A 14,298-nucleotide genomic window follows, 5' to 3' on the forward strand; every position below is an offset into this window, starting at 1 on the left:
TTTTCAGCAGATATCCAAAATATTATTCCCAAAATTTCAGTTCATCCTGATTTTGAATTTACGAGTTATGCATGATTATGTGTATTCCACTGCAAGCCCACTGTTTTGTAATTTCATTCTGCTAGAGAACATAAATACAAATATGACGAGCAGGGTTATAGCTAGCCCAAGTTGAGTGCCGGGTAATTTTACTATCCAATTAGAGCGCTGGCTCGGGGTACAATCTTTTTAGTGAACGCGAGTTATCTGGGAATAAGCTCTGGGGTATCACCCCCCTAATTTTTTTTTTTTTTTTTGCTCTTCTTATGATGAAAAATCATTTACTAAAAAAAAAAACCAATTTAAATTTTTTTTTTTTGTGCCGGGCGGACAGCGCCAGTCCCGGCGGCGCTGTTCGGCGCTGCCCACCGTAGCTATAACCCTGATGACGAGATTTTTGCCAAGCGAATGTATCTGTAAGAAATTTTTTACACATAAACAAAAGGCTGTGGATCACAAAATTCCCCTTTAATGTTTGTTCTGCTTGCTAGCCATAGGCTTTAACATAAAAGAGCTATCTTAAGAACTACTGAACTGAACCAATACTACGCTTGTTTGTACTCATTTTAATGCATTATTCATGCCGATTCCAATTATGGTCAAGAAAATTTACGATTCTGACATTTTTGAAAAAATTGATACGTGTCGTCTGCAGTTGACACCCGCTTGGAGAGTTAATATGCAACTTTGTGCAATGTTATGTAACTTTGAGATAGGTTGAAATGTTCATCCACTTATCAATTCTTGACAATTTCCTTCTCATATGGGGTTACCTTCAGCATTTTATGATACTACTAATACATAGGCCTTCAAAAGCCTATGGCTACTGTATCTAGGCTGCATATCATCATGTTATGATCATATCATCACTGATGTCATAGAATGACTTGTTATCAATATTTCAACATGTTCAAGTCATGCTACTGTTGTTGTAACTTGAGGGCATTATTGTAAGATGAAAACAAAACATGTGTAACACACTTTGAAGATCTCTCTATTTACACTAGGGCATCATGATATCTCTATCATGATATTATTCATTATGACAAATGTTGCCATCTTTCTGCATCTATTTTGATTAGGAAAGGATTTTAACTTGTGACATACAGCTGTAACAAATCATATACAGTCATACTTCTGACAGTGCATAACTGTCAATGATTAAAAAGGATTAATATCAGCGATTTGCTGACCCAAAACACCCTAAATTTCATCAAAATGTTGCATTTTTGGAACAAGCATAATAGACGTCCTAATGAAGTGGACAAATGGCAAACATAGCACTTGTTCAGCACATAGGGAACCATGACAGACCCTCTGTGACATTACAAAATCCATCAGTCCTAACTAACTCACTCGAAAGGCCGCTTCACAACCCCTCCCCCCCCCCCTTCTGGGCGTGAGGAACTGGAATCAGTCCCAGGCAAACGTGAAAACCAATCTAAAGACACAATTTGACATTAAAATGAAACAGTTTGATAATGTATGTTTGTACTTCTATACTTCTGGGTTTTTTCCTTATTGTATGAGCGAGGCTGTTGAATTCAGCATGGTATGATGCTAGCAGTGGACACCAAGAGCTACTGAGGATAGCAATCTACACTTCCAGAACAGGTTATTTATACATGTCATGGTATGATGGTTTATGCAATAGACATGATATAGGGTCACTCCATATGATATCAAGGAGGCTCCCCACCTGACCCCCTCAGATTTGCTTTATATTTTAGTCATATGTTGTACCTGTAAAAAACTTAAAACCTGCAAATTTGAGGTCTGTAGCTCTTGCGGATTTTTTGTAGCAGCCATTTAAAGTTGGAGTATGGAGGTCTAAATTTGGACTCAAAAGTTGCCCTTTAAATAAATTTCATCTTTGTGAGTCTGTGCCTTCTTTACAAAAAGAGAGAGAGGTCTGAAACCTTGTATACATACTAACTGCATGCTCAATTTTTCAAAAAGTTTTTTAAAAAATTCTGTAATTGCGTGTTGTGTCACGGGGTCATTAAATATGCAAGAAAAAATGTAATGTTTTGTAAACTGGCAAGATTAGCCCCCCTAAACTCACATTTTTTGTCAGATTAATTACTTTTTGTTGTCACTGATGCTATATATAGGATAAGTACAATACATATCCAAAAAATTGAGGTCACAACTCATTTACATTTCGAACAGCGCCCTCACGAAGATGAAATTTATTGCAAATTCAACATTTTCAGGGGCCCCAAAGTCGATGTGGTCCACCTTCAAAATTTATAAAACATCACTTTTATATGACTACCAGTCTTAAATTACAACTTTGCTAAGTCCCAGTAATTGTCTAGGTTGACTTCATTATATAGACCTCTCTCTCTCTTTATAAAGAAGGCACAGACTCTCAAAGATGAAATTTATTTAAAGGGCAACTTTTGAGTCCAAATTTAGACCCCAATACTCCAACTTTAAATGGCTGCCACAAAAAATCCGTAAGAGCCACAGACCTCAAATTTGCAGGTTTTTAATTTTTTTACAGGTACAACATATGACTAAAATATAAAGCAAATCTGAGGGGGTCAGGTGGGGAGTCTCCTTGATATCATATGGGCACACACCACTAAATAATCGTCCCATTGAAATACACGGGAAAATACATGAAAGTAAGTTTGTTTTTCTACCCCATGTAACAACATTTTTAATATTTTGATCAAACCAATGTCTTAAATAAAGATTAAACTTTTATTTAAATTTAATTTTTTGGGACAAGTTAAGACAAACTTGAGAGATACTGAACTCCTGAACAGCGCCATCCCGAATTTCAGCCGACACGCCGCCTCCTTACCAGTTCCGCCATGATATTGTTCCGAGGGCCTATTACCCATGCACATTCGATTCAGAAAATTTTCTGAACAGATATGTAATGTTGAGCTCCTATTCTATCTTTTTTATCAAAACAACCAAGAATCACTCAAATTTGGTTCCCTCGGGACGCCGATATATTTCGTGATAGGTGCTATTTTTACCGAACTTTGAAAGGTTACACCAAATGCGGAAGGATTTAGTGTAGTGCACCCTTATAAGAAAAAATATTTTTGATATTCTTTATTTTTGGAATCAGTGGTCAACATCCTAAAAAAGTGTAATTGCTTTTGATCGCTAGTCACTCCAAAGTTATAAAACAGGGCTCCAAACAAGCTCGGACTGAGTGAAAATATGATACTTTTCGCAATTTTCAGCATTCAAGGGCCAGAGCAACATTTTGACCATGTTAAACTGTATTTATAATCCCATTAACATCAGGAAAGTGACTTTGTTTACAAAAATATATGTACAATCACAAATTTAACATGACCGAAAAGCGACATGTGATCATTTCCCCCCCCCCCCCCCACTCTTAGATCATGCATACTATAAGGACGTGTCAATAGGCATATGCCTTAAGTTTGGGGGGGTGTGTTATGGGTAGATAGAACGGTAATTTGACACTCTAAAATGTTAAATTTCCAAGTTGCGTGTATTATTTTTGCAAGATCTAAAATTAAGAAACCCCATCATTAGAATTAATTGATAAATTTCTCTCTTGGGAATTGAATATTTGGTCATGAGATAAAAATGCCGTTATTTTGTCATCATTAGACCATAATATAGTATGCTTTGACTTTAAATGTCTATTGAGACCCAATTAAAGGTTCAGTGATTATTTTCAAAACGGTTATAATTGAGTTTTGATCTTATAATTACATTTTGCATCAAAATAATTCCAAAGATGTTTCATTTTTTCAGCACCGAGATAACCAAAAGTGACCACTTCTATGATATTGGGGCCAAAATAGCTCAATTTCAAGCACGGTCTTAAATTGTCAATTCGACGGGTACTTGTGTTTTGAAGCTAATTTCTCGTATGCGTTTAAGAATGAAATCGCGATTTGTAGACGGAAATAGAAAAACAGACTTTTTTTCTTTGCAAAGACATCAGTTTCAGTCAAAAATCTCAACTTTTTGGCACTTAAAATCAGGTATTAATCATGTCCATAGCATTTAAAAATGAGTCTTAGAAGGGCACACACCACTAAATAATCGTCCCATTGAAATACACGGAACATACAAGCAAGTAAGTCTGTTTTTCTACCCCATGTAACAACATTTTTAATATTTTGATCAAACCAATGTCTTAAATAAAGATTAAACTTTTATTTAAATTTAATTTTTTGGGACAAGTTAAGACAAACTTGAGAGATACGAACTCCTGAACAGCGCCATCCCGAATTTCAGCCGACACGCTCGCCTCCTTACCAGTTCCGCCATGATATTGTTCCGAGGGCCTATTACCCATGCACATTCGATTCAGAAAATTTTCTGAACAGATATGTAATGTTGAGCTCCTATTCTATCTTTTTTATCAAAACAACCAAGAATCACTCAAATTTGGTTCCCTCGGGACGCCGATATATTTCGCATAGGTGCTATTTTTACCGGAACTTTGAAAGGTTACACCAAATGCGGAAGGATTTAGTGTAGTGCACCCATATGGAGTGACCCTATATCATGATCCAATTGGTATTGTTGATCCTTTGGTGGTAAGACAATATATTTTATACAGAAAATCTCCAATAATCCCTTTGAATAAATACTTTTATTTTACATGTCTTCCTAGTCTATAATAAGATGACGAGTACAGATCCATTCCACTTACATTTTAAATGTTTAATATTTTAAGATACCAATAAAGAACATCTGTACTTTTCTTTTATCCCCCATGTCTTGCCCTAAATAGAGAAAGGGCAATATGTCTGATCCCATAAGGATTAATATGACCTAAAACACAAAATAATAATAATAATGGACAGCATATAATTGATAAAAAGAGCATGTCATGAAATGGGTTCATCCTCCTTTCCTTGTTTAAAAAGGCCTATCACTATGGACCACAATGCCTCATTCCAATTGTATAGTTCAATAACCTCAATTAAACAATCATAGTGCAAAATTTGACCTGAAGTTGAAGAGTATGAGTTTTTGTACCCAAATTTTCAGAGGTCATTCAATGGATATACATATATGTATTGGAATTAAAGAATTGTGCCCTGATAGATGAGCATTTTGTGGATCCTAGTGTATCAAAATGAATACATTCATTTCTTGTTGCCATGTCATCTCATCAGGGAGTAAAATCATTGCCAGGAAAATGGATTGACTCAGACAATTTTTTACAAAGCCTATAATCTACCATAAATTAGCACTGAATCAGCTTAGGGGAGTTAAGTGGTTCACCCACTTTGCCATGAACTTGAAAGCATTGATCAGGGTCCTCAGATCCAGGTTGCCAACTTTTGTAAAATCCATACAATTGGGCTCCTTTACAGGTCAAAGTTGACTGTCACAAACAACCCCTGGAAATACTGCTATTTCAGTGTAAGAGGAGAAACCCATGATTGGGTACAGGTGCAACTCAAAATGGAGTACCAGCAAAGGATGGAACTGCATAAAATCTTGTCCTAACCCTAACGCGGCACACCCCAGGGGCTTTTTGGTGACTAGAAGGGAAAGGCAGGAAGGAATAAAGAGAGCAAACAAACAAATATGTTGTTTGCTCTGGGTGGGATTCGAACCTGTGACCCCTCGCATGTCAAGCACTAGTTCTGCGACACTTAGCCACAGGTCTTCCAATGGCCTGGCCAACGAAAGCGTGCCTACATATCAAATATCATTATTATGATCTGGTAGTGGGTTAAGACTCTGTGCAATCAGGTGTGGAACGGTTTTTTCTTCTTTATATATCTCGATCAGTTTTGAATCACCACATGAAGGGGAAACTGAATCATGACTGTTATATTCCACCAGGTGCATAGCTTAACATTCACATCCCCAAAGAGTAGCATGTGAAAACATTGGATGTGATAGAGCAAAATGATGTTTCTCTGAATAAGTGACTTTGAATTGTGGCATTAGGGGCTGAACATGAGGGCAGGGAGGTAAATAGCAAGTGAAATTCTTTTCATCAGGGTGGGCAGCTCCATTGTTGTTGCCCATGCAGTTAAAAAGATCTCAAGTGCTATTTACCTGCCTGCAGGAGGGTGAACACTGGACAGAATAAACTAGCATTCGCTGCATGGCCATGATTTAAAAAACAGGGACCAGACACAACTTTCCCCTTTGATGAACTTGAAAATACTCTTATAATCTTCAAAATCAGTGCCAACTTTCTTCTACAAAATTTGTGATGTATGTATTCAGCTTCGTTCCAGTATTTGAGTCCAGCCTTTGCCGAGATATTTTGGAATGGCAAAAATCTATACTAAAAGACACAATTTTAAGACACTGTTTGGTATCTGTGGCAATGTGTCGATCAAGTCACCATGCACTAAGATAATCTTAAACGGCTGGACATGTTAGTCACCCTCATCACAGTACGCACCGGTTTGATCAATACAACACAGGGGATGTAAACATTTTTCTAATATTCTGTATTTATGTATAATTGGTAACAGACAGACAAAATGTGCATCAAGCTTGCTGTCATGGAAGAAGTGAACCAGTTATTATAATTCAATACACAAAACTAAGCTTACATGGGATGATTATGGATAGTATTGTAGTAGACATGGCTCTTTCCTTGTTATATACCTGTGCACACGATAAGACATGAAAACCAGTTAGAAGAACTAGAATTGGGAAACAAGGTTCCCAAACAGCACTTTCTTGGATTTAGGTCCACTGCACTATGTGTTCATTGTGTTATGAGTTTAATGAGTGTGAAAATATGCCTCTCAGGAGAAGAACGCACCCTCTCATCATGCTTCAGCCCCAGCTTTGCAACTCATTTTCACAGTCACCAAATGTAGAGTGAAACTTACCTCCAAAGTAAGTGCCACCAACAAGAGCACAAGTTCTTCTGTCACTGTGAATTCTATATCCAGGATGACAACCACATCTGTATCCTCCTAGTGTGTTCTGACAAATCTGTTGACATAGCCCATTATATCTAGCACATTCATCAACATCTGCAAAGACAAATATATATTCACAGGGAATTGAATTGATGGATGGTCAGGATGGGCTGATCAATTAATAATTGATTGATTGATTGATTCATTTATTGATTGACTGATCCGGTGATTGAATGGTTCATTGATCCATTTATTGATTGATCAATTGATTGATGATTGGTTGATAGATTTATTAACTGCTTGATATATTGATTGATCGATCAATCCATGCACCGATTCATTGAATGATTAATTGATCCATCAATAGAACCATTGACAAGACTGATCAATGATTTAGGGATTCAATCATCTTTCTCTGCCCGAGCGAAGTAAATCATGCAGATATGCCGGACGTGAGTTGTTAAGCAGTGATGAAAATCAGTAAAACATGATTGAAACAAAAACAAGCTAAAGATCGTCTAATTCTCATGATCATTTCATGAGGAATGTCAATTAGTCATTGCCACTCAACATTACAAAGAGATCAGTAATTTCTCTGTTTATTTCAGCAATAAAACTACAGAATAAAATGGTAATGTTAAGCTGCTACCTCAAACTAAATTCAACATGTAAACACACAAGTTCCAGGCATTTTATTTCTTTACATGTATGCGCACTTTCGTTATCTTGTGTTCGCATACTCTACTGGAAAAGTGTGGATTCATCACCAATCAATAATGTTTGCCTCCTGTACAAAGGTACAGGAAGAGTTGTTGAATGGTAAACAGGGCGGATTTAGGGGGCGCAGCCAGCCGCGCCCTCTATTTTTTTGACTAGCAAAGGGCGCCGGTAACTTAAAAATACAAAAATTGTAAGAAATTTAAAAAAAAGGAACAAATTCGGCCATGAACAGCAAACAATGGACCAAAACCGTTGAGTTTTCGAGGGGGTAACCCCCTTTAACACATTTTTTTCGTCGTCGACCAAAAGGCGCCCCCTTTATCAAAAATTCCTGGATCCGACCCTGGTAAATACACCGATTGATAATCAATCAGCCAATTGATCCTGAAATCAAAGAAAATTCTGCATACCTCTGCAACTAGTGCCATCATCAGCAAGGACATATCCCGATGGGCACTGACAAGACATCTGGCCTGTCAAGGTAGACTTTGCACAGCGGAATCTGCAATCCTTTGATCCACACCCTTGACTACTACTGGTGCTGGTTCTAGAAGGACCAGTGAATGGCTGAGAGTTGGTGCTGCTACCTGTACCACTGGGTCTGCTGGAGCTGCTACCTGTACCACTGCTACTGGGTCTGGAATGGACTACTGGCACTGTTTGGTAGGCGTGGATATATCCTGGGATCCGTTGTGTTAGGCTTCCATATACATAGGTACCACCTGTAAAATAATAGGGAAAACATAACAAATTATATACATGTATCCACTTAGTGCTACTACAGGTTGCACATTTGACTTCCAATGAGGAGTATATAAATGGGTTCCATTTAAAGGAGAGTCTCAGATGAGAGTTCAAATTGTGTATACATGAAAGAAGAACACATTGTGTTTGGACTGTTTAGTCTACTTCTTCTTTCCTGGATTGTCATTTAAATTGCTTTTAATGTTTTTACATGTTTGTAATTTATGACAATTGAAATAAATATTATTATTATTATATCATATTCCTAAACCTAAACTGATTTTCTGACAGAGTTTTACAAGATTACAGACCTCAACTGTCATTTCACAGCCCAAAAATCACATTCTAATATAAATAATCTGGAGACAATTAAGCCAGGTATTTAAGACCATTGCTTTTATGGATATCTCACTTAGATCTTTATAATGACACATTTTCACCGATTTTGAGCCCAATTCTTTACCGATTTTAACCAAATGTGACCTCCGCATTCCCCTCACATGAAGTGTTCCACCCACCGAGTTACAACCCAATCGGACCAAGTTTAAAATTTGACCTTTGATCTTCGACTCTGACGAAGGGAGCTTAAAACACTCCCTGTATTTGTCTCAATCTTCCGTGTGAATTTGGCGAGGCTCGGATCAAAACTGACGGAGCCTTTAACACACACACTGATAGCTATTTTTCAGCACAAATTGATTTTTAACAACCTCAATATTTCTACCATACAAGGCCTATCACCAGTTAAGGGTGCAATCATTGTTTGTTTGTTTGTTTTCTCTTTCTTTATCTGTTTTAATTGCAAGTGGATGCTCGGATGACACAATGATGTAACCATTTTACCACTGCTGCCAGTCAGTCAGCAATGCATTTAAGATTCCAAAACATACACAAAGAAATTAATAACATAATTATTTCCTTTCATATTTCAACACCATGGCAACATAATGCAAATGACCAATATCCTGCCTCATTTCAACCTTCATTCTTAATTTTAAAGAAAACAAATCCCAAGTTTAGGAGGTGTTGATAAGGTCATGGGCTTAAACTTCTTGGTATAACACCCTTAAATCAAATCATAAGCATCAAATTGGTAATGAGACTTTGTTTCAAATTTTAGCAAATAACATGCAAATGTATATTCACAGGCGGTGAGTGGCATGATGGTCGGAGAGAGCCAGCAAAACCGCTTGCCCGTATGGCATTTTCCATATAAGCTTCATATACTAGGTTAGTTTTAGCTTGTATTTATATTATTTATTAACATAGGCCTACTAGTATTTGTTTGTGATATTTCAAAATAATCCCATTCAATTACACGGTTGACGATGGAAATTTACTGAATTTAGAGCATAGCGCACACACCTGTATATTCAGTTCCCGGGATTCAGTTACTCCTAAAAATTTTCATTGGAGTCCGAAAATTTTGCAACAAATAAGTCAAAAATGACAGTTTTTACCACCTGGAATTATTGGTATTTGAGCCCACACACCCATTTGGTTTTTTGGGGGGTGCTGAGCTATCCCCATGTTATTTTATTTATTTTTTTTATATTTCTGTTTACACTTGACAACAAGTCGTATTGATTTCAGTTTCATGTTTTATTGAAAACTAATGAATTTTGACACAAAGTAAACAAGTGCCTCAAATGAGGAAACCTATTGAGTTATTATACCATGCAGGGATAGAGGTGTTAATTGCTCTGTAATTAATTAGGTGGAAAGGCTAATTAGGCAAGTGGATGTGGACTTGGGAATGGGAGAGAGTATGTAACCAGACATTTCAGTTTCAAAACTTTGTGACACAGTAGAATGGTAGAGCACTAGAGCCAGGTTTGATGATAAAGTTTGTCAATTTTAAACTAAAAGAAAGTATGTTTTTATTTGCCTTACATTTTTTAATTAGAAAAAAATACCTGGTGCTGTTGGATCTCTGAAACCCTTCCCATATTTAGGGATTTTTGACCTATAAAAACGGCTGATTTGACAGTTTTGTTACCATTTTTCTCAAATGGTAGGTATAAAACACAAAGAAAATATAAATTGATATATTTTACAAACTATCTGTCCTCGAATATCACCTTAATTAACCCTAACACCCAGGCCTATTTTGGCGAGGGGGAAGGAAAGAAGGAAGGAATAAACAAAGAAGAACAAGAGAAAAATGTTCTCAGGTGCGGTTTTGAACCCGGGACCGCTCGGGAGACAGACACGCGCACAGCCATACCTTTCCACAGGGGTCTACCTTGGTCAGCCAAGCTTTCTATGAACATAATGCTGTTTGCATGATGATGCAATCGCATCTCGTGGGGTACAGTGGCTGCGCCACGGGGGCATGAGGGGGAAAATGACCCCAGTCAGAACTTTTTCTCCCTGTTTCCCCCAGTAAAAACCCAATCCACTTTTTGCTGCAATTTTGTGCAAAATTTGCCCCCAAAAATAAATTGCAGGCGCCGCCCACTGGTGGGGTACCCATGCTGACAAATGCTTTTTGAATTGAGGTTTTCTGATTTTTGGTTGGTATAGGGTTAAGAGATTTGCAAACTGCCAGTATAGGTTTCCATACTGGCATGTATACATAGTAAAAGTTTTAAAAATCTTGTTACACTCGCAAATTCTTTTGTATACTTTTGCAAATTTGGGAGGTGCTTTGCACCCCGCATCCCCCCCTTCAGCTGTGGTATTTATACCCATACAGTACAATATACAGGTTTACAAGCTTTTACAATGTACAGCAAAGGGCTGTTCTATAGGAAGTTGAGATTAAGTGCAGGCTGTCAACTCCTACACATAAGTCATAACATTGAGATAATTTAATTGTCAGCTGCAGTAATTCCTTCATATCAAGATTCTATCAACTTATTGTAGTCTTGTTAACCTTGGGAGGGCCCAATAATGACAGATAGTGTCCCCAGACTGAACTCTCAATTTGGAGGCCATGTCCCTGCATCAGGTCATGGGGGAACCAACAAGATTGGGCTAAAAACCACTCAAGGGGTTTCATTGAGTCAACAAACAAAATTTATACATGCACATGTGGATGTTATTGTTTAAAAACTAGGTATTTATATATAATGTTAAATGCCCAGGTTAAATGGCATAGAAATAGAAATTTATACTTTTTGAATAGCAAAAGAAATAAATGTTGCTTTATTCCCATTTTCTTTACATTCATGCAAGCTAGTTAATTAAAACTATTTTGCAAAATTAGCTCTGCCAACTTGAAGATGAACACATACCTATTATTAATTTAACAGCTTTTAACGATTAATTGATATGCAGTCCGATGTAGTCCACAGTTTCAAAGGCATAAATAGTGACATTAAACCTTAGACATGGCACATATAGGTCTAATGTATGTTAAATTGACTAGGTGCAGCTAAAATTATCTCCACTTTGATAGGGCCAATAAGTTCCAAATTGCTAGGAATTCTATTCAATCAAACCAAGAAAGAAAACCTGCTGAAACCTAGCAGTGTATATCTTTGTGTGGTGCGTGTCTTATATGATAAACATCAGCGTGATACTAGCTTAGATTTCAGAGTCTTGCTGCGCAAAAGATTTTGTAAAATATTGTGTTCATTTTATGTTCATAAACTACAATATTATGTTTTATAAGTTGATCAAATTGTTCTCTGGGGAAACTGTTTCAATTTTATAAATGTTATTTCTGTCACATGCATCATGATTCCTGACAGTGAATACTGTACACAGACATGGGCAACTGCAAGTGAAGTCAACATTTTCCTATCTTGATCAGTCAGATTTTACTCATTATTATGTTTTGATGACTCCAAGTGTGTGAAAATATTGGACCAAAACATAATAATGATAAAATCGGATGCTTTACCCTATGAGTTTTAAAATATTGGACAAGACGAAAACTCATAGCTCGACCAATAAATATGGGCTCAACCGATCCAATTTTATATCAAATGCAGGGTCCTATACAGTACAATTATTATCAGAAATACAATAGAAGTAGTCATCAAAGATTTGATTGATACAAGAATATAACATGAAACTGATTTGAAGTCAATATGCCTCTAATCAAAACCATCCCATTTCAACTAATAGTTAGCTGAACTTGAGGTTGAAACTCAACACAAATATTTACAGATTTGACTCAAGCTGTCGTTTTTCCTATTTACTGTCAAATTATAAACACATGGGAATTTTGAAAGGTGTCAAAGCCTAGGCGTTTCAACTCAGGATGTCATAAGTTATGCCTGGTTCCATTTAGAAGAGTTATTCCATTTGCTAAACTAAAAACAGATCTTTTAATAAATTTAATTCTCTTCTTCTTTTAACTCTGAAAAGAAATTTTATTTTACACCTCATTATTTCTGTGATGCATGCCAGTGTGCTTTCCCTTTTCTACTATTTTCTTGGTTTGCCCTGACTTTACCATGTTTACTTTGCTTCTTTTTACCTAAATGTTTTGTTAGGTTGTATACAATGTACATGCTTATTTCTTTCTTTTTGCTCTGTTGTACATGTATGAAAGAAAATTTGATGTAAAAATATTAGTATTTACAGCGCCTTTCATATGTATCAAAGCGCTTTACATTTTTAAAATAATAAATCCTTGTTTTATAAATAGCCTATGATATTATTAGATCCATTTCTAGGATCGTGTGAAAATGTTTTGAATGGCAACTAATAGAGGAAGTTGTTCTGTGTTTTGTTTCCAATAACGTTGACCATATGACATGAGGAAGGAACTAGTTGCTGAATTTAACCTCACCTGTCTGGAAACTTTGAACTTGGTGACTTGAGTTTGGTACAAAAGAAAGCATCTCTGTGGAAGCTTGCTTTTAGTTTCCCTTGGCCTATATTATTACATAATGTTGAAGATAACATTTCTTTCTAGTATTTTTAAAACAGAATGGGATATTGAAGCCATGGTTATTTGAATGTAACTCGAGGCTACCTAATTGGCATTTAGTTATTTTTTGGTTGGTTTGTTTTAATTTAATTTAATAAAAATAACTTAAATTTGCATCAATTGGATTGCCAGGACAAATACACACTGGCTGGGGCACACAGGTATTCTGGCAAACCAAACAACATAGGCCAACTATATAGGCCTATATTAAACAGCAAATTTTCCCCATATATTATCATGTGTTGCCATCCTCCATTTCCACTGACCTACTCCATGAGAAAATATCTCTAATCAGTATCACTAACCTTTGGGACCCTTTTCACTAACCCCTGCTTTTGATAAAATATTTTGTTGGTCTGTGTGTGAAATTTGGGGTGAAATTGCCAAGACAAAAAAATGAAGTATAGCCCTATCATTGGAATGCATACCCTAAACAGTACCTTGCAGGTCAATTGCACCAAGCCTGAAATTGGGACCCTAAGCATGGTTTGCGCAGTCCATGATGTCAGGTGAAATCCCTACCCTTCCTGCTAAGTTGAATTGAGGATGGAAGCACATTGTGTTTGAGAGCCCCCCAAACACTGAATCTTGATCCGACCAGTTCAATTACGGTTTGTACATGTGTATGCACAGACTTTTCAGCCAATTGTAAAGGGGGCAAGCAATTTTTGGCCCGGGGATACACATAATTATTGCACAGCCCCTTACTGAGACTATTGCAACATAGAAAACCTGTGGCATTAGGATTGTCATGGCAACCAGAAATGCTGCTAAAAGTTCAAGAAACCAGCCTACTTTGTAGTGATGTGACTTTGATTGCACATAAAACATACACAAGTCATGAACTTGTACTTCATTATGACTCACACACACACACCTGGAATGACCTTTATAAATGGACTACTACAATGTATACCTGCTGTTGAAAGGTGTCTAAAATATCCCTGGTTAAAAGTGAAAACATGTTTAGAGGAATATCATTTTTAAATGAAATCAAATAACCTAACTTTTTCATGATTATGGCATTTGTGTAAGGTTCACTAACTC

At 36.7% G+C, this 14,298-nt stretch overlaps 1 protein-coding gene across 1 annotated transcript in view; it reads right to left on the reverse strand.

Annotated features, from left to right (window-relative positions):
• LOC140169391 (uncharacterized) overlaps nucleotides 1–14,298 on the reverse strand; it is a 319,476-nt gene that overhangs the window by 288,206 nt on the left and 16,972 nt on the right. The window contains 2 exon segments of the mRNA XM_072192648.1: nucleotides 6,867–7,013; nucleotides 8,030–8,341. Coding sequence (XP_072048749.1) covers nucleotides 6,867–7,013; nucleotides 8,030–8,341 — 459 coding nt within the window.

Source organism: Amphiura filiformis, chromosome 14, assembly GCF_039555335.1.
Source record: "Amphiura filiformis chromosome 14, Afil_fr2py, whole genome shotgun sequence".
Lineage (NCBI taxonomy): Eukaryota > Metazoa > Echinodermata > Ophiuroidea > Amphilepidida > Amphiuridae > Amphiura > Amphiura filiformis.